The following is a 27236-nucleotide window of genomic DNA, read 5'->3' as shown; positions in this document are numbered from 1 at the left end:
TTTCCTTTTCTGAGTTCTTCCTGACCCATAGATCAAATCTTCACCCCTGCATTGGCAGGCAGTTTCTTTATCATTAAACTGCCTGGGAAGCCCAGGTCGGAGCTTTAGTTCTGCAGAGAAACTCAAAGATATTATTAGGTATATTCCTTGAGGAGGAGCCAGGACCCTGCGCCAGGGGTGAATTTCTTGTCTGTTCTTCGTTTATTTCTGCATTGATTCCCTCTCTTCTCTGATTAGCAACTATTTGAACCTACTCTTGAACCTCCTTTGGTCTAGGAGGCTGAATGAAGACCATTTCCTACAAACAAGAAATGGGGCCCCCCAAAAGGCTTTTGTGGCCAGGGGGGCCCCTTAGGGTCTTGCTCAGTTTCAGAAATAGCAGTTGAAAAATATTTCAGTTGATTTAGTTGGTCTACTCTGGTCTGGGATTATTTACCTCATGAGCAATGAGGGCCTCTTACACTTTATGATGAAGATGGTAGCTGGAACACTGTTTGAGGAATTCTTCTGCTTTAGTAGCTTCCCAGGTGGTCAATATGTGCCCTCTTTGGGGTAGCTTTTAAAACAATGTATGAACTTTCTAATCAAATAAGTTGAGGGATTTTCATTATAGGATTGTTTAATTAACAAGTAAACACCTACCACCCCACACTGGCTACTTCAAACATCTAAATTTCACAGTTATGAAATGGGGCAACTCTATTTTCATGGCAAAGACTGATGTCTTCAAAGTTGCAGGAGAGCCTCACTGAGGAATATAGTGAAGAATTTTAAGATAGGAGAGCATTATATTGTGTTTATATGTGGGAAATTGTATCTATCATAAAATTAAATGTATTATAATGTGTTCGCCTTCTCTGTCCATATGTCTCTTCATTTTGTTTTTTCAGTTAGTGCCTTCCTGAATGTTATTTTTTGAGACATTTGAGGAAATTAGGGGACTGACATATGAAGAAGAGTCACCATAAATGCTTTCACATTTCACACTTCTTGCTGTACGAATATCGTGAAACAGTTGTCTAAAAAACAACTCTTTTTATGGGACATTAAGTATTATTTTGGATCTAAGCCTAGGTAGTCAGAATGGATGAAAAATTTTATTATGAGGTTTTACATCTTTTTGCTATGATAAGACATTTATTAGATTGCATTTCCTGGATTGCATGCTTAGGAATTTTGTACATTTTTAGGACTTCTCTGTGAAATACTCATATCTGTGTCATGTGTCATCTGAGAACTAGAATTATTGCCTTTTTCTCATTGTCGAGGTTATGCTTTTATTTCTCTGGTTATGCTTTCATTTCTCTAGTCACATTTCTGACAGCTGCCCCTTCCCTTCCTCTCTAATCACCAGTATAAACCTCTAGCTCAAACATCATCAAGCAGGTGATCAGTGGTGGTCATTGACAAATGTCATGGAATGAGGAAAGTCGGATTTGAGAGGCTTAGCTCTGAAAAGGAAACCAGGTTCACACTCTCATTTAAAATCTTCTGTGGCCTCATGACATTATCACAGTCCATTTTATTTGATGCTTTCATGACTTTCAACTATTTTAAACGTCAAGCCTTTACTCTTGATCCTTTTTTTTTTTTTTAACTGTGGGTGTATTTACACATATTGGTAACATAGGTCATACTTGTTTTCTCCAAATAAAACACAAGGGGCAGTGAAATGATAGGTTTTGGAGCTGCAAAAGGGCTTATACATCATTCTGCTTAACTTTTTATAAGCACTTCCCTGGTGGCTCAGATGGTAAAGCATCTGCCTACAATGCGGGAGACCTGGGTTCAATCCTTGGGTCGGGAAGATCTGGAGAAGGAAATGGCAACCCACTCCAGTATTCTTGCCTGGAAAATCCCATAGACGGAGGAGCCTAGTAGGCTACAGTCCATGGGGTCGCAAAGAGTCAGACACAACTGAGCGACTTCACTTTCTAACTTTTTATAAACACTGCCCTAGGATAGTTCCGTTTCAGAAACAGACTTCCTGCATTTTGTCCAGAGTTTATTAGCTATATTTTAAAAGTGCTTCTACATAAGTGCATTCTATTTAACTAAAATTTACAAAGTGGGTTCTATGAATTGAAGAATTGATAATACAGAAATGTAAAACACACACCAGCGCACCCTTGCAAATGCATGTATATATGCATAGTTCCTCTACTAGAGACTCTTAAGCTCTATCTAGTACCAAGAGTGGGTGGGAGGGGAAATGCATAACAGACATGCATTCCAAACCTAAGGTGAAGAAAGTGAAGTGAAAGTTGCTCAGCCATGTCTGACTCTTTGTGACCCCATGGACTATACAGTCCTTGGGATTCTCTAGGCCAGAATACTGGAGTGGGTAGCCTTTCCCTTCTCCAGGGGATCTTCCCAACCCAGGGATCAAACCCAGGTCTCCCACATTGCAGGTGGATTCTTTACCAGCTGAGCCACAAGGGAAGCCCCCAAACTTCGTCAATTATGTCTAATTGACGAAGGCGCTTTTTCCTCTGCTGAATTTAGAAACAGTTTCACTACCTACCCTTCTATAGCTCTCTGCTACTGCTACTGCTAAGTCACTTCAGTCTTGTCCGACTCTGTGCGACCCCATAGATGGCAGCCCACCAGGCTCCTGCATCCCTGGGATTCTCCAGGCAAGAACACTGGAGTGGGTTGCCATTTCCTTCTCCAATTCATGAAAGTGAAAAGTGAAAGTGAAGTTGCTCAGTCCTGTCCGACTCTTAGCAACCCCATGGACTGCAGCCTACCAGGCTGCTCTGCCCATGGGATTTTCCAGGCAAGAGTACTGGAGTGGGGTGCCATTGCCTTCTCTGTCTATAGCTCTCTAGGAGTCCACAATTTGAGTATTGTCATGCAACTGAAACCTTTTTGTCAGCAAAGGATTAGTAGTTTCCTTAAAGAATTACATCTTAGAGGACAAAGGAACACATAATTATAACAGTGCTAATAATAGATATCATTTATTACTAAGCTGTAGGTTCTAAGCAAAAAATAATTAAAGAAAAATTGCTTATATGTGAATCACCTAATATTAACTCAGTGTGTTCTGAACTTCAAAAATCAAGATCTCTCTGAGTGCTCTATAAGTGATTTTAGCTTCACTCCTCTATTTCATCCAAAGTTCTTGACCTGTATCATATTTTTACATCATGCATCATAAAAGACTTTGTAACTTTTGAGTTTTATCCTAGGACATCTATGTAAAAATAAACCAGCCAGGTCTAATTTGTTCTTCAGTTTGTTGAAAAACACATTACTGCCCTTGTTGATCGGAGAAGGGAATGGCACCCCACTCCAGTACTCTTGCCTGGAAAATCCCATGGACGAAAGAGCCTGGTAGGCTGCAGTCCATGGGGTCGCTAAGAGTCGGACACGACTGAGCGATTTCACTTTCAATTTTCACTTTCATGCATTGGAGAAGGACCTGGTAACCCACTCCAGTGTTCTTGCCTGGAGAATCCCAGGGACTGGGGAGCCTGGTGGGCTGCCGTCTATGGGGTCGCACAGAGTTGGACACGACTGAAGCGACTTAGCAGCAGCAGCCCTTGTTGATGCAAAGAATGTTGGAGGGAGGAGAATAATAGAGAAGACCTTTCAGACTTAGGCCTGTACTATTGCTTGGTTTTGGATTAAGGAAAGGAATGACCCTTGTGGGTTTAAAAGCTTTGAGTAAGGAAGGAGGCATCTGTAAGCAGAGTGGTGGCCAAGAGGCTGCAGAGAGTAAAGAAGCTTATAGATCTTCCTCATTGTGTCTGTCCTCAGAAACACAGTGGAATGTACATGGCATGTGATGGTACATGTATTGCATCCAGTCACTCTTGTTCCTCAGTGGGAGGGGCCACCAAAAAAGCTGTGTTCTCAGAATTACAGTTTTTTCTGAATCTTTGGGAAAAAGAGAAAGAAGCAGAAAGAATGGAAGCTTAGTGTGAGCTGCTGACAGGAAAACACATTTTACAAATCTGATTCTTCTTGAATGGCAATTGAATCAACTTATCGTTGTCAAGCTTTAAGTAAATGAGTTCTTGCAGTTGGCAAAATTGAATAGGAAATGCTTTAATTTTGTTCTGGCTGTGGTCCAACAACAAGAGAGATTTTTCAAGTGTAGAATTACAGAGCTGTGCTGATCGACTCAAAGTGAACTCTATGTAGGTTAAGCTCTCCAGGCAGGGCTTGATGTTTGCTCATTGCAACTAGGTTACAGATAGGTGACTGAAAGCTTGAGAAGACTGGGTTTTCAAGTGATACATGGACCATCTGCCTTTGTCCCTTTCTGTTGTTATTTAGTCACTAAGTCATGTCTGACTCTTTGCAACCCTATGGACTGTTGCCTGCCAGGCTCCCCTGCCAATGAAATTTCCCAGGCAAAAATACTGGAATGGGTTTCCATTTTCTTCTCTAGGGGATCTTCCTGAGCATGGGATTGAACCTGCATTGGCGGAGAGATTCTTTGCCACTGTGCCACCAGGGAACCTCCATCTTTGTCTGTTAGTACTTAATAAAAATATTCAAAAAAATATTTTCATTAGTATATGGAGAAAATCGTTATTCAAATTGGGTGTCACTAAAAGATTTTTGATGGTTATTCATAATGTTAAAACCTCCAGATATTACATATTCAGCAATAATTTGGATCAGAACTCATGGTCAGGAGAATCTGTTGGTTGAAGGGAGTATTTTAAAGGCCCCTGATTGGCTGACTCATGTTTTCTTTGCATCTTGATTAAAGAAAACTGTATCTTAACTTTTACAGTCACATTTTGATTATGTGAGTCAGGATTCTGACCAGGATTATTGACTAAACTTGAGGATAGGTCAGTTGAGGGGAGCACAAATGGCATTTTAAAAAGGGGCTGTGTGAGGATGTGAGAGGATGCCAGGATTTCAGAGTCAAAGAATTTTTTTTCAGAATATATGTTTAGTAGAGGTTCAAAAGGAAAGGAAAGCAGAATATGGTTCCTTTCCTTTAATCTCTTCTTACTGGATGTTATTTAAGGTTTCTGAGGGTTTCACTCCAGGAGCATTTATTCTGTATTTAAAAAAGAGCTGGGTTATTAGCTATGTGCCACATAGCAGTTTGACCATATTTAATATTTGAATTCTTCCTTAGATTTAATCACCTCCATTTTACTTTAGAAATCCCACTGTACGACTTGCCTGGCAATACAGCTTTTATATTTTCCCATTTATTTTTATACTATTCCCATTTTCTGGTGAACAGTCTGCTGTCAAGGCCATTCCCAAATCAATTTCTGAGTGTTGGATACTCAGGATGATGCATCTCCATTTGGGGAAATTTACTATAAGTTTTGTTGTGAGAAATGAATCCTTGTGTCACTCTCCTGCTAGAGGCAGTGAGTCACCAAAGAATGAAGCAGAATTAACATGGGACATCTGTTTGACCCAGAAAATTCCTTCCCTGGGGAACTGTGGAATTTAAGCAGCATGGTATTGTAGTTTTTACACATAGAGTCCAGGGAAACGTGAGATGGTCACAGTGGTGCCCTGGAGCTGGCTATTAAAAGTGGACTGTGTGCATCTCTTTCTGACTCACAGCTGAGTGGCATCATGTTGGTAGCTTGATATGGGCCATGGTTGGAGTATTTGTATTAGGACATCAGTGAATACTACCAATAATTGATTTCATTGTTTTAATTTTCTTCTTGGAGAGCACATTGTTAAGCATTTGCTAGTGCAAGCCCAGAGAAGGCAATGGCACCCCACTCCAGTACTCTTGCCTGGAAAATCCCATGGATGGAGGAGCCTGGCAGGCTGCGGTTCACTGGGTCACACAGAGTTGGTCAGACATGACTGAAGTGACTTAACAGCAGCAGCAGCAGCAGGGCCAGTGTACCTACAACACTTTTTTTTTTTGTTGTTGCTGTTCTCTAGTAGGTGTTTTCAAAATGCTGCCCTTGGACCAGTAATTTTCAGTATCACCTGGGAACTTGCTAGAAATGAAAATTATCTGCCCCCACCCTTAACCTACTGAATTAGAACTCCAGAATTGAGACTCAGAAATCTTTTAACAAACCATACTTCTAGATGAATCTGAGATATACCAAGTGTGAAACCCACTCCAGTATTCTTGCGTGGAGATTCCCATGGACAGAGAAGCCTAGTGGGCTACAGTCCATAGGGTAGCAAAGAGTTGGACTACTGAAGTGACTTAGCACACACAGTGTACACTTCTCCATATAGTAAATAACTGAGGAAGAATAAATTAATTTTAATTGCATGCTGACCATAATTATCTCATTAATTATCTCATACCTGTCCCATTGTGCTTATCAAGATTTCAGAGGATAATGCTAAATGGGACTGCTGTTTATAGCACCCACAGCTGGGATGTGTCAAAGCTGTATCCCATCCAGGGCTCATGGCACATGGAAGAGCATGCCTCATCATCTAATGCTCACATTCTTCAACTGAAAGCAGGGCCACGAAGCAGGTGATGTGAGTTATTACGGTAACTAACATGTTCTTTGCTGGCTAAAAGTTAGCATCACCTGAAAGGCCTGTTAAGAGATTGCTGGATCCCACCCCGTGCATTTTTTATTGGTAGGCCTGGGAAGGACCCGTTGGTGTGCATTTCAAAAAACTTCCCAACTGACACTGAAGCTGCTGGTCTGGGGACAACTCTTGGAGAAACGCTGCTCTAGAATGTCTTTTGAATGATCTGTTTCTGGATGAGTTTTTGCCTCCTGGCTTTTTGTTCTTCCTTGTTCTACATTAGCTTGGCTGTGATTTCTTCTCTGAGAAGGTACAGCCCGCATCATATGGAGCATGATTTTTAATGTGTAAGAGCCTGCCGAACCCTCTATTTTCTGTCAAGATATTATTCAGAGTTATAATGCACTTTGTCATTTTTCTTCCTTCTTCTGCTAAGTTTTTACAGGCTTGGCACTTTTCTATTGTGTCAGGATGAAACTCAGCTGCTTCCTCGTTGCAGTGTTTGTGGCCTTATGATTCATACCTTTCACTACCATCCGGATCAGTCACTAGGTTGAACAGGGTATTTTTCCTCTTCTTTGACTACAGTTTATTCCTTTGAATAGAATAACTTAATCCACCTGAGTTTCATCCTCTTATTCACTCTCTTCAATAGAATAGATATTCTTTCCAATGCATGAAAAGCACAGTTTAAAGTGTTTACTGGCTGGTTTGAACTATGATCTGGGGTTAAAGATTTAAAAGATTGTCACGATGGCTCTAGGAGGCCTTGCACGCCTCACTGTCGAGATCAAGTGGAATGTCTACGTCTTTTTTGTTTATAATGCTGCATTTGAATGGACATGGCTAATATTGTTATTTGACTTCATCTTTTTAAGTCAATTTTTTTTAATTATTAGGTTTCCCACCAACCTTGAATGAGAGGACTTTAAATTATATCTTGACCACTCAAGAAGTTCTGTGACCTTGGGCAGGTCATTTATTTTGTTGGGTCTCACTTTCTTCATCTATAAAATGGAAATAATGGCATCTGAGCTGTTCATTTAAGTTGTGTGGGGATCACAGTGATGTCTATGAAAGTGTTTCATAAACTCTGAAATGTTATGTAACTGTGAAGCATTATACGTCTTTTATAATGCTCAGCATGGTTATGACACAGAAGATACCCTTAAGATATGATATCTGGCTTGTGTATGTGTGTGTGGGGTCTCACAGATCTGTGGAAGCTGAACCTCAGAATGGTATCTGATATTTTATAGCTAATCTGAGTGTGGAGTGCAAGTATACAAAAGTGAGTATAAATCTGGTTATTGGCTAGACCTTAAGAGGCAGGAAAAACTGGGGATTGAATAGAAGCTTTTGAATAGTCTCATCCTGGACACTAGTGCATTATCAAGAAGTTGAGTGTGCCATTTAAATAACAGGAATAAGGGAAACCAAGATACTCTTTTGTTGGTTTTTGGGTGTCTCCCAATAGCATTTTGGGAAACCAGGACCTTTTTTCTTGACTCTAAAGGCATACTTACTGGGACAAAGGGCAGAATGGGTGGTCAGTCTTAAGTATTCAGAATAGGAAATGCTAGGCTATGGGGATGTTGTGTGTGTGTTTATACATATGTGTATATATTTATGGTAAATATTTGAACCAGGGTTTATGAAATCCTACAGAGTCTATCTTGAGAAGAGATGTGGAAGTTTTGTAAAAGAGATTTCTCTCCCTTTTGGGCTTTCACAGTGTTTAGAAAATTGGATATAATTCACTTGCATTTGTACTATGATGCACTATTTATGTCCGTCATATATTTGACAATTACCTGTACTCTCTAAACAAAGTAGCATAAAAAGTGGTGGCTTAAGACCATGGGGACTCTCTGCCTCAATACTAGTTACCTTTCTGGTGGTGAATAAGTCAGTTAATCTGTGTGAAACTTAGTTTCCGTAAACAAAAGTATTAATTATTGACTCATTTGCCTTCCCTAAGTTGCAGATGAAATAATGTATAAAAAAGTACTTTGTCAGCTGTAAAACATGCTAGAAATGCAAGATTTTATTTTCCAAAGCTTCTACTCTAAGGCTTTAGAGGTAGTTGATGCAATTGTGTTTGTTATAGAATATAAAACTGGTTAGAACAATGTTGCTTGAGGGAAAGAATCTTTAGGTGCCTTCAGTGCCTGCTGAACAACCACAAGCCCTACGTCCTGATTCTGGCATCCAGTCTCCTGGCAGGTTGGCTAGCTGCCATTCTGCTCTCCCTATTCTGTGACTTTTCTGTGACCTGAATGAAGACATAGGAGGTAATGTTCTTCAGACTCACAGGTGATTCAGACTGGAGAGGGAGTAGCTAATACTATGAATGCAGATCCAGAATTCAAATTAACTTCAAAAGGCAGGAACAATGATCTGAAAGCACCAAGATAAAATATAACATGGATATAAATAAAATTCTTCTTTTAGAGTAAAAATAATCTATTGCGCAAATTCAGGATGAGGGTGATTTGCCTTGGAGGAAGCTGATATAAAACCATCTGGGGGTTTTAGATGATGTCTACAAGCTCAAATAGAATGTGATGCATTTGCTCTGGGGGAAAAAAAAAAACAACAACAGTACTGAATAGAAAAATACGGGTGCTCACCAGAGTGATCTGCTCTTCAGAAATCTAAATTCTGAATTAGGTGATTAGGGATCTGGTCCTCTGGTCTTCACATTAATATTTCATAATGTGACCTTGCTCAAGTCATTTCATGTCTCTTGGGTTTACTTTCTCTAATCTATAGAATGAGAATTTAAACTAAATTATTTCTGAGATTGCTTCCAGCTATAGAAGAATCTGTGATTCTTAGTTGTGTCATATAAAACCTTTTTTTTTTTTTTTTTGGAGTTTTTTAAGAATTGATATCTCTATACATAGTAGAAAAAATTCATTTACAGAGAAATAACTGAGGCAAAATTAGAATATATATGTATCTATTTTATTTTTCAGTGATTATGACTTTTAATTTTGTTAGTTCAGCCAATGGCCTTCTCAAAAATAATGCATTTCTCAATGTATTTTGCTTAACTGGTGTGCCTTAAGAGCTTTTCTGGATGTTCAGATTTTTCTGTGACTTTCAGGTACAAATCCCAGCAGGGTCCGGTTGGCTCATTTTCCTTCCAAGACAGATAAATTGAGCTGTATGTGCTTTTACAGTATGTGGTCTTAGATGTCTAGCATGAGACTTTCAAAATTAAGGTCCTGTCTACTGCTTATAGACATATACAGGATCTCAGACCTCCCTGTGTAGAAATAACAGTTTATCAGCAAAACTATGGAGTCATTTTTACTGCCAGAAAAGGAATGTTGCTTCTCTCTAACTTACAGAAGTGTTATTTCTTTAATGTAAGCTTTAATTGAGCCACAAATGACTTAATAGTTTGCTGTGTCTCTGAGTTTTGGGATATGTAGTGTTTTTTCAGGAGGAATGGCTTGCATGCTGGCTATGTTTAGTGTTTTAATGCACCTACTATCTTTAGTGTTTTAATGTACCTGCTATCTTTTCACTCTTTTCATTATGTTATTTGACATTGGGTGTATGCTCTAGTTCATACAATTATGTATTTTTGTTTTGTTTTGAAACCTTGAACTGAATTAAGTGAATGGGAATTACTCAGAGTATCTCTCTTATAATCATACCAGATAAAAAATTAATTAATCGTATTAAAGGTGTTGCATTAGGAAAGATAGCAACTTATGTTTCTTTCTCTTCATTCCACTGCTTTCTTCCCTTTCCTCTTTTCTCTGCCTTCCTCTGTTCCACCCAGTCATTTTCCATCCTTCTCTTTTCCCTTTTGTTTCTTCCACCCATAAGTATTGAATTACCAGTGTGTTATTATGGTCTGCCTTCATCATGCTTGCAATCTAGGAGAAGAGTTATTTAAGTAAACAATTAGAATGCAGAGTGGTAGAGCAGCCAGGTCTGTGAAGGCCAAAGAGGACATCCCAGAATAAATTTTAAACCTGAGAGTCAAAGGCTGATTTTTAGTTAGTGCAACAAGGAAGCTGAACTTGAATTGGATGTAGGAAATGTTCTAAGCAGAGGGAAAGTATTTAGTAAAATATCAAGACATCAAAAAGCGTAGCATAATTAAAAAAAAAAAATTCAGTACGGTTGAAGCCTGGTCCACAAGGGGAGATTGGCCAGAAAAAGAATTGGGGGGCAAGATTTTAAAAGGTCTTTTGGGTTGTGAACCTAAGGAGTAATAGGGAGTCACTGGAGGGTTGAAGAAAGGAAATAACATGATCAATTTTCTGTTTTTAAAAGACAACTTTCCCTGTAGGCTGCAAACTGAAGCTGACTTGGAAAGACACAAGTTTGATTATAGAATTATTGTCATGATTCAGGTAAGAGATGGTGATGATGCAGAATTGGATTTGAGGGGGAGTGGTAGATACTGGAATATCTATTTCATCTGAACAAAGCTTTGGAATCTTTATTTATTTTCTGATAATTATCTTTAAAGTATTGTTAAAAAATAAGACCAAAAATCCTTTTCCTCCTTCTTTTTGTTATTCCTAATTTGAGGACCTACAGACTGCCCCCCAAATAGATTCAGAGCTGTGAGAAATTGAGGTATTCAGAATAAATATCTAGATGCTATGTCGATCTGAGTAGAATAAGAAGCACCAGAATAAGAGAGTTCTAAATGTAAGCCCCAGTTTTGCCTCTAATGAGCTATATGACAATGGCTAAATAGCTTAACCCCTCTAGGCACTCCTTTCAGTTCTAATCTTCCATGATTCTGGGATGTCTGTGAAAAGAATTCTAGAGAGGAAAAGCCTTTAAGTGTTTATTTGCATTTTGAACATCTTAATACTGTTTTAATTTCTATGGAGATGCATCTCAAAATTCTGCATTCAACAGGTGAGAAGCCTTGCTAACAGTATCAGAAACCTGAACCTATAATGTAGTAAATCTGGAACTAAATAAGACCGTCTTTCTATTTTACACACTTGCTTGTAGACATGAAAGGAGATTTTGAACTCTGTGAAAGATGAGCCACAAAAATTTAATTTTTGAGGCTAGAAATGTGTAGTAATGAGAAATTGGGCTGACGTGTGGAGTTGTACCCAAATGTGAGTCCACTGACTGCTGCCTATTTGGTGACTTAAAAACCCCCTGTGGAAGCTTATTAAAATTATAGAGAGTAAATCTTAGCAGTTCTCACCCCAAGAAAAAAATTGTAACTTTGTATGGTGATGGATTGTAACTAGACTTATTGTGGTCACCATTTTGCATACACAAATATCAAATCATTATGTTGTACACCTGAAACTAATATAATGCTCTATGTTAATTATCCTTTAATAAAGCAAATAGTAAAAATAATTTATGAATCCTGGTCTCCACCTTATAGTTTCTGGTCAACGGGTGGAGGTTTAAAACATATTGAGAGGATGCTATACTCTGGGGCAGTATATTTGAGCATGGTTTATGAGATCACATTAGTCCTGCAAAATGTTTCTTGAAAATGTGTTTGGGGTAAAATAAATTCGAGAAACACTGCATAATGTAATGCCTTTTATAGATTAACATATTAGATAGAGGTTCTGCTGCTGCTGCTGCTAAGTCGCTTCAGTCATGTCCGACTCTGTGCGACCCCATAGACGGCAGCCCACCAGGCTCCCCCATCCCTGGGATTCTCCAGGCAAGAACACTGGAGTGGGTTGCCATTTCCTTCTCCAATGCATGAAAGTGAAAAGTGAAAGTGAAGTCGCTCAGTTGTGTCTGACTCTTAGCGACCCCATGGACTGCAGCCTACCAGGCTCCTCCATCCATGGGATTTTCCGGGCAAGAGTACTGGAGTGGGGTGCCATTGCCTTCTCCGATTAGAGGTTCTGGGATATCCTAAATGAAAGAATGAGTTTAACCTTCTTCATTCCTGTGTTTCTCTGATTCAATTGGTCCCTCAATCTCTTTTGCTAGGATCTGTTTTAACAGCTCAAAGTACTGGCATTCTGTGTTAAAAATTCAGAAGATGTGAGTTATTTTTTATAGTCACTGAATTATCCATGAAGTGGTCTAAGAACATTAACCCTTTATTATTTAAGCAAAGGCATTCACTTGTGAAATTGCTGAGGGAATAAGGATACATATTTTGCACTATCAAATGGATTGTACATATTGTGTTACCTGACTCTTAAGCATTTAATCTAGGTGAAGAGCACTTCCATAGAGCTGTGCAGTGTGTAACATGCCAAGCCTTCTATGGCTGTTCTCTCCTATAAGCAAGGCAGCTAACCCTGTGATTTTGCTTTCACTGGCATCAGAAATCAACCTTGGAATGATCTTGCACAGCTTATGACTCTGAATAGTAGGCCCCTAAAATTCTGTCTGGGATAAGACTGTACAAAACAGTTGGGTTTCAAAAAAATAATGATTTCTATAAGTCATGCACTAAAACGTAACCATTTTAAAATGAATGTATTTTGTTTGCTGTCCTGAGACGAAGCAGAACTGATCAGCAGATATGTTACTGGTCAAAGTGTAGTTCTTTTATCATTTCATAACAGTTATTGATCATCATGTGGCAGGTGACATGCTTGGTACTGGAATCATAAAGGAAAAAAAGACACAGTTTCTGCTTTTCAAAAAGGGCAACTTAGCAGATGGTTGTAGCACATTATGGTAGTAATTCCAATTGAAGTAGGTGTGAGGGACAATTGGAACATAAAACATAATGTACTTGACACTGGCCTTGAGAAATCAGGAAAAATTTCCCAGCTGAAACTTCTCTGGTTCCGTTTGGTTTCCAATTTTCTTCTGAAACCCTGTGCTGACTCTGCTCTTCAGTTACCAAGAGAAAGTTTAGATTTTGCTGCCTTGCACGTGCTCATATGCTTTTCCAAAATAAATTGTGTTTATGTAATAATTTTTACCTTTTCTCCTCACTCATCATTTCCATCCTGATATTACTTTGAATTATGCCCCCCACAATAGTCTTAGTTTCAGCTGAGTATTCACATTTCTGGTACAAGCTAATAGAATTTTTCATTTGCTTTTGGTTTGCAGATGTTGAACACATGGCTCTTAAGCATAGCATTATTCTTAGAAGGATGACAGTCTTCAAACATTTTGATTAGTACCTCAATTTTATCCAGTTCTCCATATTGAAGTAAGCTTGTGTTTTATATCTTCTCTGCTTCATCTCCTACATAAAGCTCTAGGATTCAGGAAGGCAATTTTTGTCTCTAGTTTTATATCTACCAAACTACTGTGAGACTTTCAAAAAGGGTTGATAACGTTTAGTGCCAGAAATGGAATATTTTACTTAATTTTTTACAGAGCTCAAAGAAATATACCTGCCTCGAGAATAGATACACATTGTCTATTTGCAATATCTTGCATTTGTGTAGCATTTTACAGTTGGTAAGATATTTTACCTGCATTATTTCACTTAATTCTCCATTGCCATTTGAAATGTGAGAAAACTGGAGCTTAGTAAGTTTGAGTGTTATTCCAGATAGTACAGCTAGTCAGTGACAGAACCAGGACTTAAAGCCTTCAGCCTCCAGTTTTGAAGCTCTTTCCACGTTGCATAGACACATTGCTATATATAAGGTATATAAAAAAGAGACCAAGATGGACTGGAATTTTTGTTTGGTAATGGAAATGCAAAAATTGTTAGTATCATTTTTAATTGTCTGGGTGGATGAGATTGTATATGGCATAAAAAAAGAAAATTAATAACCATAGTAAGTTGAATGTAGTAGAATTTGGTGAAGCAGGGCAAGAAGGTGGAGCTGATTTACTGTTTAATGAAGCAGCACTGTAGGCAGCAGGACAGGTTGGGAAAAAAATTAGCAGAGACACACAAATCAGCAGTAGGAAAGACAGGGTGCTATTGAGTGGGGAATGGACATAGAAAGGAAGATGGTCAAAGAGACAGAGCCCCAAACAAAGACTATAGCTGCACCTTCATTCTGAGGTTGGAACCTGTTACAGGCTGATTGTCCTGAGCCAAAGTTGATGCCACAGATACTGGTCAGTGAGGAAACTATAGTCAGCATATGGCTGGTTCTTGACAAATCATCAGGGATTTGATATAGTTCAGTCACACAAGTCATGTCTTTGCGTCCAGCTTTAAGTTTCTTGAGGATGCTTTAAAAAATGAAGAGCCATATGAAGATGTGACTCCAAGGCACATCATTGGCATTATGCTATAAACCCAAGCAATAATCTGATTTGCTAATTTTTTAAAAGTTTAATCAATTTTAAGTTGACCAGGATACTGTAGTATTAAGAGACTTTAACTTTCTCTGTCCTTAACAAATGAATGAGATGTCTCAAATTACTTAATATTAGAGAACACACTGGAGAAGGCAATGGCACCCCACTCCAGTACTCTTGCCTGGAAAATCCCATGGATGGAGGAGCCTGGTAGGCTGCAGACCATGGGGTCGCGAAGAGTCGGACACGACAGAGCGACTTCACTTTCACTTTTCACTTTCATGCATTGGAGAAGGAAATGGCAACCCACTCCAGTGTTCTTGCCTGGAGAATCCCAGGGACGGGGGAGCCTGGTGGGCCGCTGTCTATGGGGTCGCACAGAGTCGGACACGACTGAAGCGACTTGGTGGCAGCAGAGAACACACACACCCTTTTTCAAGTGTCATGTAATATTTTTCAAAAGTTAGATTTTATTGAGGTTTATTTTTGGCTTAAAATTCAGAAAATAAAGTCACATGGTCTTGCAATAGTTGTATAAAACTGTAAATAAATTAGAAACCAAAACATTGAATCACATAGATATTTTAAACAGCGTTATCACTCTATAATAAATTGTACATATATAAGGTATACAGTTTGGTAAGATAAATGTCTACATTCATGAAACCATGAATAAGGAACATGTTGAACATATTTTCCTTGTGTCCTTTTTAAATCCCTCCTATCCAGCCCCTTCCTGTCTCTAGAAATGTCTCCCTTTAAGTGACATTGGATCAAAAGGGAAGCTAAATGCTAACAATCTGAGACTGATCATTCTATTGATCAGTTATATGTTATATATACATGTTGAACTGACAAAGTAGGCACTAGGAGTTCAGAGAAAGAAGATTTCAGGAAAAGAAGGCATGTTTAGAAACAATTCTTAGAGTCAGTTGAACTTGACTTTACCCTGAAACAGATGGAATCAGTTGGGAGGGCATTAGCTTTGGGGCAAGAGGACTTCAAAGCCAAGGTAGGAATGAAGGCTGAGTGATCCTAGGAGCGCGAGAAGACTTTTTTGGACTCAAGCAGAAGTAGGAAGCTGATGATCTGTGGAAAATAGAGTTTAGCTACTTTGCAGAGGCTCTTGAAAATGAAGCTGAGTATAGATTTATGATAATGAAAAAAATCAGAGGCTTTTATTTTAACTAGAGAAAAGGATCCACTTTATTCATTTATCATTTATTTAAAATATTTTTATTGAATGCTAACTATATGTTGGGCACTATTTAAATGCTAAGTGAAAGTGAAGTCGCTCAGTCGTGTCCAACTCTTTGTGACCCTATGGATTGTAGCCTATCAGGCTCCTCCGTCTGTTGGATTTTCCAGGCAAGAGTGCTGGAGTGGATTGCCATTTCCTTCTCCAGGGGATCTTCCTGACCCAGGAATCGAACCATGGTATCCCACATTGCGGGCAGACACTTTACCATCTGAGCCACCAGGGAAGCCTAAGTGCTAATGGATATGCTTTTAATATATGGCTATTTGGAAGGGCACTGTCTACTGTGTGTCTTTGTAAGGATTTGTTTTTTTTTTTAATTTAAATTTATTTATTTTAATTAGAGGCTAATTACTTTACAATATTGTATTGGTTTTGCCATACATCAACATGAATCTGCCACAGGTGTACACGTGTTCCCTATCCTGAACCTCCTTCCAATATCCCTCCCCATACCATCCCTCTGGGTCATCCCAGTGCACCAGCCCCAAGCATCCTGTATCCTGCATCGAACCTGGACTGGCGATTCATTTCTTATATGATATTATACACGTTTCAATGCCATTCTCCCAAATCATCCCCCCACTCCCTCTCCCACAGAGTCCAAAAGACTGTTCTATATATCTGTGTCTCTTTTGCTGTCTCGCATACAGGGTTATCATTACCATCTTTCTAAATTCCATATATATGTGTTAGTATACTGTATTGGTGTTTTTCTTTCTGGCTGGCTTCACTCTATATAATTAGTTCCAGTTTCATCCACCTCATTAGAACTGATTCAAATGTATTCTTTTTAATGGCTGCATAATACTCCATTGTGGATATGTACCACAGCTTTCTTATCCATTCATCTGCTGATGGGCATCTAGGTTGCTTCCATGTCCTGGCTATTATAAACAGTGCTGCGATGAACATTGGGGTACACATGTCTCTTTCAATTCTGGTTTCCTTGGTGTGTATGCCCAGCAGTGGGATTGCTGACAAACACATGAAAAGATGCTCAACATCACTCATTATCAGAGAAATGCAAATCAAAACCACTATGAGGTACCATTTCATGCCAGTCAGAATGGCTGCGATCCAAAAGTCTACACGCAATAAATGCTGGAGAGGGTGTGGAGAAAAGGGAACCCTCTTACACTGCAAACTAGTACAGCCACTATGGAGAACAGTGTGGAGATTCCTTAAAAAAACTGGATTTGTTTTTAAATAATCTTTATTTTAGAAAAATTTTAGATTTATAGAAAAATTGTAAGAATATTACAGACTCCTATATACCTTTTATCCATTTTCTCTGTTGTTGATATCCTATTATTGTTGCATCTGTCAAAGCTCAGAAACTGACGCTAGTACTTTACTATTAACCAAATGCCAGACTTAACTGCATTTTCTTAGTTTATATAGTGTCTTTTTTTTTTTTTTTTTTGGTCCCAGGATCCATTTAAGAGACCATATTACATTTAGTTACCATGTCTTCTTATGGTCCTATAGTCAGTCAGTCAGTTCAGTTGCTCAGTTGTGTCTGACTCTTTGTGACCCCATGGACTGCAGCTCTCCAGGCTTTCCTGTCCATCACCATCTCCCCGAGCTTGCTCAAACTCATGTCCATCAGTTCGGTGATGCCATCCATCCACTTAATGTCCTTAGACTGTGATAATTTCTCAGATTTTCTTTCTTTTTGATGACCTTGACAATTTTGAGGATAACTGGTTAGATATTTTGTATAATTCCCTTCAATTTGGGTTTGTCTGATGTTTCCCTCTTACTATTTGCTTTTGAAATAGCAAATGCAGGTTCCATGCACAAATCAAAAGTTTAAGTTCATGTTTCAATTTTACTGCCTTTAATCTTTTTTGAACAGTAAACCCTGTAGTATCCTCAGATCATTTTCAAAGTATGTTTTGCCTTATCTATTCAGCTTAGCTGTCACATTTATTTCAGTCTACCAGGGTTTCCTGGAAAGAGGAATTTCTAATCAAATCAGTAAGGATTTGAATGACAGATTCCAAGAAATCCTTGCAAGACTTTGATGCCTTTTGATAGTCATAATTCAGTCACTTCTGTGGCTCTGTTGCAGGAAGGGGGACCCCTTCCTGGGCCCGAAACTGGGCTCTTGTCTAACACTCGGAAATGAATTGTCCAAGGAGACACGTGTGCTGACAAAGCAAGAGATTTTATTGGAAAAGGGCACCCAGGTGGAGAGCAGTAGGGTGAGGGAACCCAGGAGAACATCTCTGCCACGTGGCCTGCAGTCTCGGGTATTATGGTGATGGAATTAGTTTCCGGGTTGTCTTTAGCCAATCATTCTGACTCAGAGTCCTTCCTGGTGGTGCATACCTTGTTCAGCCAAGATGGATACCAGAGAGAAGGATTCTGGGAGGTGGTCGGGCAGGTGGTGTCTCCTTTTGACCTTTCCCAAACTCTTCTGGTTGGTGGAGGCTTATTAGTTCCTTGTTCCTTACCAGGACCTCCTGTTGTAAAACAACTCATGTAAATGGTTACTATGGTGCCTGGCCAGGGTGGGCGGTTTCAATCAGTGTGCTTCTCCTAACAATTCAGTAATAGATGGGCTCTGATCTGTGACTCATATCATCTTATGATTTAGCTTGAACTTTGTGCAAATTGCTACCTGCCATATCACAGGTTGGTGTGATTGAGATAACAGTGTTCAGATGTGACTACACAGGCTAGTATGCTGTTTTCTTATATACTCTCAAACCTTCCCAGGAATTGAAACACCCAAAATTGAGTTAGGAGATTCTGAGTAAGAACCTTGTATTACTGCCTAACATTCCTGACCGACTCAGAAATGTTCTTTGGCCCACTCCCTGAAAAAACAAGTGCTTGGCATATCCACAGGTTTCTTTCTTCTGGGACTAAAGAAAGAACAGTCATGTTTTCTTCCTACCTGTACACTAAATAAATCTGAGTTCATTGTGACTTTTGAGACCCTCGAAGATACTATTGTGAGGTAGATAGAATAGAAAACAGGAGTCCAAAATGGAGGTGGCTAAAAGATGAGGAAGAGAAAAGCCCACGAAAATAGAACAAAGGAAGGTCAAAGGAAGGTCTGAGGACTGGAGTGAGGACTTCAGGCAGAACAGCACTCCTGGTTAAGCCCAATTTGCATAGGGCAGGCCCAGGGGGAAGAAAGAAACATATAAAAAGAGGAGCCAAAGGGCTCTCTCTCTCTCTGTCTCCCACGTGCTGGGGCGCTCTTCTCTATGCGTCTTTGAGTCGACATACCCTCATGCCTTGCAGATGGATTTTCCTGCTATTATCTAAATAAAATAGAGCTGTAACATGGAGCTGTAACACTGATTTGTCAAAGAGCTATAACACGGACCATTGGAGACCTGAGAGCTATAACACGGTCTGTCCAAGACCCGAGAGCTGTGACACGCTGAGGGCTTTAATGTCCATCACCCCAAATCTTTGTTGTGAAGAGACAGAACAGAGGAGCATACACTCGCATGACACTATGATGACTTTCAACTTTTTATTCCTGGATGAGGGTATGGCCTAAATGGAAACATTTTGGGTTTGTGTCTAGCCCGTCTGATTATTAATAGTCTGGCATTATGAACAACACTTATATTCTCTAAGCCTTAGTGTTTAGAGAATAATGTCTCCTTTCTAAATTTGATTTAAAAAATAATAAAATAAAATAAATTTGATTTAGACTCAGTTGAGATAAAGCATGGAAAGTACCCAGAACAGTGTCTATAGCTCAAATAAACTTTAGCTTCTCTTATTATTGTTACTCCCAGTATCTAGAGTGATAAAGCAATTTAAAAAACTGTATGCATTAGCCATGGTTTTGTTACTAGCACACAATATTTGGACTTTACCCCCTGCCTCATATCCTGCTCAGAAATTCTGGCAGCCAGTGTCCCGCTGCTCCTGCCTTCACTCTCCTCCGCCACAACTCTTTTTGTATAAGAAGAATGGATGCTTCTACATGTTTAAAGAAGAAATGTTGTAAAATATGTTTAAAAAAAATTTACCTAAAACATCTATTCCAATTAAGACATCATAAAAGGCTTTTGCATATAGGACTTTGCCTTAGTGGTCTTATGTAGTTTATCAGGAAGTAGAGTTTTTAAGAGTAGCAAGTTCTATTTTTTTTTTATTTATTTTTTAATTTTATTATTATTATTTTTTAATCCAGATGGAGCTCTCTCTACCACTGGCATTCTCTCAGTCACTGTTCAGTTCTTACCACCAGCAAGGGGTGTGGAAAAGTTGTTGATGAACAGATTTCTCTGACCCTGAGTATAATTCTGTACTTGTTGGAGGCTCTGAGAGCCTGGTCTGGGACTATGCCACTAGCAAAGCTGTTGCAGCCCCCCTGCCCGGACTCACAAAGCCAGGCTTTGCAGGGAGTGGTAATTTTAGTTGTCTTCTCAGTATGCCCTGCCACCCAGCCTTTCTCATTCTGTCTGTTAATGCCTCAGTTAAAGAACACAACTTTCTTTGTGCTGGCCTGAGGATCAGATGCTTCAGAGCAGGAAGGGGATAATCCCACACCTACAGTAATGCAAAGGTTTCTTACTTGCTAAGTCAGTCAGCAGGGCCTGCTCCACACAGCCAAGGAAGCAGCTCCTTTCCTGGTAGGCCTTGCTGGCAAAGGGATAGTTCAAGAGTCGCCACCCACAAGCATTTGTATTTCCTCTCTTTCCCTTTAACTTCATGAGGAGTGAAAAGAGTAACTTTTTTAATGGGACCAGTGCATTATAGTTAAAGATGGTGAATGTTAATAGTCTAATATTGAAAACATTTAATTGCAGGTTACAGTGTGAGTCACTGAAGCCTCATTTAACATGGCATTGCACAGGAAGAATTCTAGGGAATATTAAGGGTATAATGGCATGTTTTAGAGAACCCTTGGTATGTACAAGGTGATAATGTTCACCTGAAGGATAATATTTCATTAATTGTAAATCTTGAAAAGTAAGATTCCTATGAATGGGTTCAGAATAATAGGAAAAGCATATGGTTAGAACTCTTGTGCCTGCTTCAGCTGATCAGTGGTGGCTTCCTAGGGCTTTGTGATGAGGATTCTGAAGACCCATTCTAACTATAGAAAGAATACCATGAGTGATTAAAAATGTCTGCCATGGGTATGGGAAAAGGAAATGACAATTTGTAGGCAGAAATCCCTCAGAAGAAATGGAGTGGCCATCATGGTCAACAAAAGAGTCCAAAATGCAGTACTTGGATGCAATCTCAAAAACGACAGAATGATCTCTGTTCATTTCCAAGGCAAACCATTCAATATCACAGTAATCCAAGTCTATGCCCCAACCAGTAACACTGAAGAAGCTGAAATTGAATGGTTCTATGAAGACCTACAAGACCTTTTAGAAATAACACTCAAAAAAGATGTCCTTTTCATTATAGGGGACTGGAATGCAAAAGTAGGAAGTCAAGAAACACCTGGAGTAACAGGCAAATTTGGCCTTGGGATACAGAATGAAGCAAGGCAAAGACTAATAGAGTTTTGCCAAGAAAATGCACTGGTCATAACAAATACCCTCTTCCAACAACACAAGAGAAGACTCTATGCATGGACATCATCAGATGGTCAACACCGAAATCAGATTGATTATATTCTTTGCAGCCAAGATGGAGAAGCTCTATACAGTCAGCAAAAACAAGACCAGGAGCTGACTGTGGCTCAAATCATGAACTTCTTATTGCCCAATTCAGACTTAAATTGAAGAAAGTAGGGAAAACCACTAGACCATTCAGGTATGACCTAAGTCAAATCCCTTGTGATTATACAGTGGAAGTGAGAAATAGATTTAAGGGCCTAGATCTGATGAGTGCCTGCTGAACTATGGACGGAGGTTCGTGACATTGTACAGGAGCCAGGGATCAAGACCATCCCCATGGAAAAGAAATGCAAAAAAGCAAAATGGCTGTCTGGGGAGGCCTTACAAATACTGTGAAAAGAAGAGAAGTGAAAAGCAAAGGAGAAAAGGAAAGATATAAACATCTGAATGCAGAGTTCCAAAGAATAGCAATAAGAGATAAGAAAACCTTCTTCAGTGATCAATGCAAAGAAATAGAGGAAAACAATAGAATGGGAAAGACTAGGGATCTCTTCAAGAAAATCAGAGATACCAAGGGAACATTTCATGCAATGATGGGCTCAATAAAGGACAGAAATGGTATGGACCTAACAGAAGCAGAAGATATTAAGAAGAGATGGCAAGAATACACAGAAGAACTGTACAAAAAGATCTTCGTGACCCAGCTAATCACAATGGTGTGATCACTGACCTAGAGCCAGACATCCTGGAATGTGAAGTCAAGTGGACCTTAGAAAGCATCACTACGAACAAAGCTAGTGGAGGTGATGGAATTCCAGTTGAGCTATTCCAAATCCTGAAAGATGATGCTGTGAAAGTGCTGCACTCAATATGTCAGCAAATTTGGAAAACTCAGCAGTGGCCACAGGACTGGAAAAGGTCAGTTTTCATTCCAATCCCAAAGAAAGGCAATGCCAAAGAATGCTCAAACTACCGCACAATTGCACTCATCTCACACGCTAGTAAAGTAATGCTCAAAATTCTCCAAGCCAGGCTTCAGCAATACATGAACCGTGAACTTCCAGATGTTCAAGCTGGTTTTAGAAAAGGCAGAGGAACCAGAGATCTAATTGCCAACATCCACTGGATCATGGAAAAAGCAAGAGAGTTCCAGAAAAGCATCTATTTCTGCTTTATTGACTATGCCAAAGCCTTTGACTGTGGATCACAATAAACTGTGGAAAATTCTGAAAGAGATGGGAATACCAGACCACCTGATCTGCCTCTTGAGAAATTTGTATGCAGGTCAGGAAGCAACAGTTAGAACTGGACATGGAACAACAGACTGGTTCCAAATAGGAAAAGGATTTTGTCAAGGCAGTATATTGTCACCCTGTTTATTTAACTTATATGCAGAGTACATCATGAGAAACGCTGGACTGGAAGAAACACAAGCTGGAATCAAGATTGCCGGGAGAAATATCAGTAACCTCAGATATGCAGATGACACCACCCTTATGGCAGAAAGTGAAGAGAAACTCAAAAGCCTCTTGATGAAAGTGAAAGTGGAGAGTGAAAAAGTTGGCTTAAAGCTCAACATTTAGAAAACGAAGATCATGGCATCCGGTCCCATCACTTCATGGGAAATAGATGGGGAAACAGTGGAAGCAGTGTCAGACTTTATTTTTCTGGGCTCCAAAATCACTGCAGATGGTGACTGCAGCCATGAAATTAAAAGACGCTTACTCCTTGGAAGGAAAGTTATGACCAACCTAGATAGCATATTCAAAAGCAGACACATTACTTTGCCAACAAAAGTTCATCTAGTCAAGGCTATGGTTTTTCCTGTGGTCATGTATGGATGTGAGAGTTGGACTGTGAAGAAGGCTGAGCGCCGAAGAATTGATGCTTTTGAACTGTGGTGTTGGAGAAGACTCTTGAGAGTCCCTTGGACTGCAAGGAGATCCAACCAGTCCATTCTGAAGGAGATCAGCCCTGGGATTTCTTTGGAGGGAATGATGCTGAAGCTGAAACTCCAGTACTTTGGCCACCTCATGCGAAGGGTTGACTCATTGGAAAAGACTCTGATGCTGGGAGGGATTGGGGGCAAGAGGAGAAGGGGATGACAGAGGATGAGATGGCTGGATGGCATCACTGACTCGATGGACGTGGGTCAGTGAACTCCGGGAGTTGGTGATGGACAGGAAGGCCTGGAGTGCTGCGATTCATGGGGTCGCAAAGAGTCGGACATGACTGAGTGACTGATCTGATCTGATACTGAATTTTATCATCTCTAGAATCACCATTTGTGTTGGACCTATGCATGGTGGCTATAATTTGTGTATACTCCAGAGTTTGAAAAAATGTAAACATTGCACTTCATAAAATACACAGGACAAATGTGAGTTGCTCTTGTTCAGTCACTAAGTCATGTCAGACCCCTTGCAACCTCTTGGACTACAGCACTCCAGGCTTCCTTATCTTTCAACATCTCCCAGAGTTTGCTCAAACTCATGTAGATTGAGTCAGTGATGCCATCCAAGTATCTCATCCTGTCACCATCTTCTACTTCTGCCCCAGCATCAAGGGCTTTTCCAATAAGTTGGCTCTTCATGTCAGGTGGCCAAAGTATTGGAGCTTCAGCTTTAGCATCAGTCCTTCCAGTGAAAATTCAGGGTTGACTTCTTTTAGCAGTGACTGGTTTGATATCCTTGTCCAAGGGACTCTTGAGAGTCTTCTACAGCACCATAATTCAAAAGCATCCGTTTTTCAGTGCTCAGCCTTTTTTATGGTCCCACTCTCACATCTGTACATGATTACTGGAAAAACCATAGCTTTGACTACACAAATCTTTGTCGGCAAAGATGTCTCTGCTTTTAATACGCAGCCTAGGTTTGTCATAGCTTTTCTTCCAAGGAGCATGCATCTTTTAATTATGGATGCAGTCACCATCCACAGTGATTTGGGAGCCCAAGAAAATAAAATTTGTCACTGCTTCCACTTTTTCCCTAACTATTTGCCATGAAGTGATGTGACCATATGCTGTGATCTTAGTTTCCTGAATGTTGAGCTTTAAACCAGATTTTTCACTCTCTTCTTTCACCCTCATCAAGAGGCTCTTACTTCCTCTTTACTTTCTGCCATCAGAGTGATATTATCTGCGTATCTGAGGTTACTGAGTTACAGAGACAATACTTCTCTCATCTCTTCTTTCAGCCAAAACTTAATTAAAATGCTATGGATCTAGAGCTAAAATGTTCTTGTGCCTGTCCTGAGGAGCTCATCTGTACTGGAGGAGATGGTGTGGAAACTATTTCAGAATCAATAAATACATTGCATTGAATGCAATAGTATTAAATGCATGAACTAGTTTGCATGTTCACCAAACAGAGGAAGCAATTAACTCTGCTTAAGCTCACAAGGAATGGTTTCAAAGGGTGACAAGCCTGGTGTCCTTTCTGTCTCTAAAAATAACTGTGAACACTTAGGATCCATTTTCTCTTACAATTCACAGCAACCCTATTGAAAATGGGTGGTGCCCTTTAGTACGTAGTAAATAAAACTTTATGATTAAGGATAACATTGCTTTTCTATTATTACAAATTGCTACCTCTTTGAATTTTTGATTATAGTGCTTTCTTGCATGTTTGGCTACCTCAACTTATTTCTTTGCCTTACGGCTTTCCCCAGACCAATTCCTATTAAATTCCAGGGCTTTGTTTTGCATTGGTCTTTGTTGTCCAAACACTTGTGCTCACTTAGATATTTGTAGTTGGAATATGCCAACGACAGAGTATTATACATTTGGAAATAATTTGACACGCTGTAGTGAAAGTTGAACCATCAAGAAGACTTAGAGCTGAAGAATTGATGCTTTCAAATTGTAGTACTGGGGAAGACTCTTGAGAGTCTCTTGGATAGCAAGGAGATCAAACCAGTCAATCCTAAAGGAAATCAACCCTGAATATTCATTGGAAGGATTGATGCTGAAGGTGAAGCTCCAATAATTTGGCCACCTGATATGAAGAGCCAACTCATTGGGAAAGACTCTGATGCTGGAAAAAACTGAGGGCGAGAGAAGACGGGTATGACAGAGAATGAGATAATTGGATGGCATCACTAACTCAATGCACATGAGCTTAAGCAGATTCTAGGGGATAGTGAAGGACAGGGAAGCCTGGTGTGCAGCAGTTCAGGGGATCACAGAGTCAGACGTGACTTAGAAAAACAACAACAACCATTTCAAAATGGTTAGCTTGTCATGTTTATATTTCCCTTTGATTTAAAATGCTGAGGGCATCTAATCACATTTTTTTCAAGTATGTCATAATGTAATCTACCAATTTGCTGCTTCTAAGTCCAGGAATCTATCTGTACAGATAGACCTAGCTCTGTGTTTATGTGTGAGCACACATGTACACAGTTTTAAATTAGCTTCAGTTGTTTCTCTAACTAATTCTCTAAATAATCATGTATGCTGTTAATGTTCAAAAGCACTTGGTAGGGCTACCCAGGTGGTGCTCGTGGTAAAGAAGCTGCCTGCCAATTCAGGAAACAAGAGATAAAGGTTTGATCCCTGGGTCAGGAAGATCCTTAGGGGAAGGGCATGGTAAAAACACTAGTTAACTTACTTAACTAGCACGTTAATTGTGGTGGAACTGAGACAAAGTGTAAATGAACATTTTGTAAGAAAGACATATTACTTTTGTAATATGTCCCACACAAAGGTTTGTGTAGTCAAAGCTATGGTTTTTCCAGTAATCATGTACAGATGTGAGAGTGGGACCATAAAAAAATGCCAAAAGGAATTTTGACCTAATATTTGGACTTTTATTTCTAAGAATTTTCTAGAAAAATATTTTTGTATGTAAATTAACATTATCTGGGTCATAGTCAGAGAGCAGGATTTCAAACCATACTTACTGCATTTTTTTTCTAATTATGAAAGTAATAAAAATCATGAACTAGAAAACCATACCACAGACAGTAGAAATTGCTCACCAATCTATAATTCACATGAACATTTTTTTTTTCTGTTCACTTTTTGATGAGCATGTTTGCCCCTGTAGTCATTTTAGCCACTTAACAAGTATTAAGCACATAATAGGGCTTCCCAGTTGGCTCAGTGGTAATAAATCTGCCTGCCAATGCAGGAAACATTATAGATGTGGGTTCAATCCCTGGGTCAGGGTCCATGGGGTCACAAAGAGTTGGACACAACTGAGTATATTACACAAACACACATAAGCATCTAATAATGCCCATGTTATATCTGTATATCTATGTGTATGTGTGCATGCTTATAATTTATTTTTACTTAAAATATAATTCACAAACCATAAACTTTTGCCCTGTTAAAATGTGTACTTTAATAGTTTTTATTTCACAAAGTTGTGCAACTGTCATCACTAATTTTAGAGTATTTTCATCACCTCAAAAAGAAATTCCATAGCCATTAGCAGTCACTTATATTCCTTCTTCCTTCAGCCCCTAGCGCCTACTGATCTACTTTCTGTCTGGATGGAGATGTCTGTTCTAAATGTTTCTATAAATACGGCATTTGTTATTGGCTTCTGTCATTTAGCATTGTTGTTTTCAAGGTTTAGCCATTATGGAGCATGAATGAATATTTCATTCCTTTTTATGCCTGAATACTATTTCATTCTGTGGGTGTACTACATTTTGTTGATCCATTCATCAGTTGATGACATTTGCCTTGTTTCTACTCTTCTGCTATTATGAATACTGTTATGAGTTTTCATGTGCAGTTTTTTATGTGGACA

At 39.3% G+C, this 27236-nt stretch overlaps 1 protein-coding gene across 8 annotated transcripts in view; it reads left to right on the top strand.

Moving 5' to 3' along the window:
- The window catches only part of CTNNA3 (catenin alpha 3), a 1922732-nt gene that overhangs the window by 915626 nt on the left and 979870 nt on the right, over positions 1-27236 (top strand). Inside the window, exon 2 of one of the 8 annotated variants that reach the window (XM_044942169.2) lies at positions 10753-10832. The exons of 6 other annotated variants lie outside the window; for them this stretch is intronic. In XM_044942169.2, coding sequence (XP_044798104.2) covers positions 10753-10832 — 80 coding nt within the window. Of the gene's footprint in view, positions 1-5850; positions 6764-10752; positions 10833-27236 lie in introns of those variants that run through there. One more of the 8 variants, XM_044942171.2, reaches the window with a different exon arrangement.

This window comes from Bubalus bubalis, chromosome 4 (genome assembly GCF_019923935.1).
Source record: "Bubalus bubalis isolate 160015118507 breed Murrah chromosome 4, NDDB_SH_1, whole genome shotgun sequence".
In the NCBI taxonomy this organism is placed as follows: Eukaryota; Metazoa; Chordata; class Mammalia; order Artiodactyla; family Bovidae; genus Bubalus; species Bubalus bubalis.
Note: the sequence above shows the minus strand (reverse complement) of the source record. Positions and strands in the feature narration are given on the sequence as shown.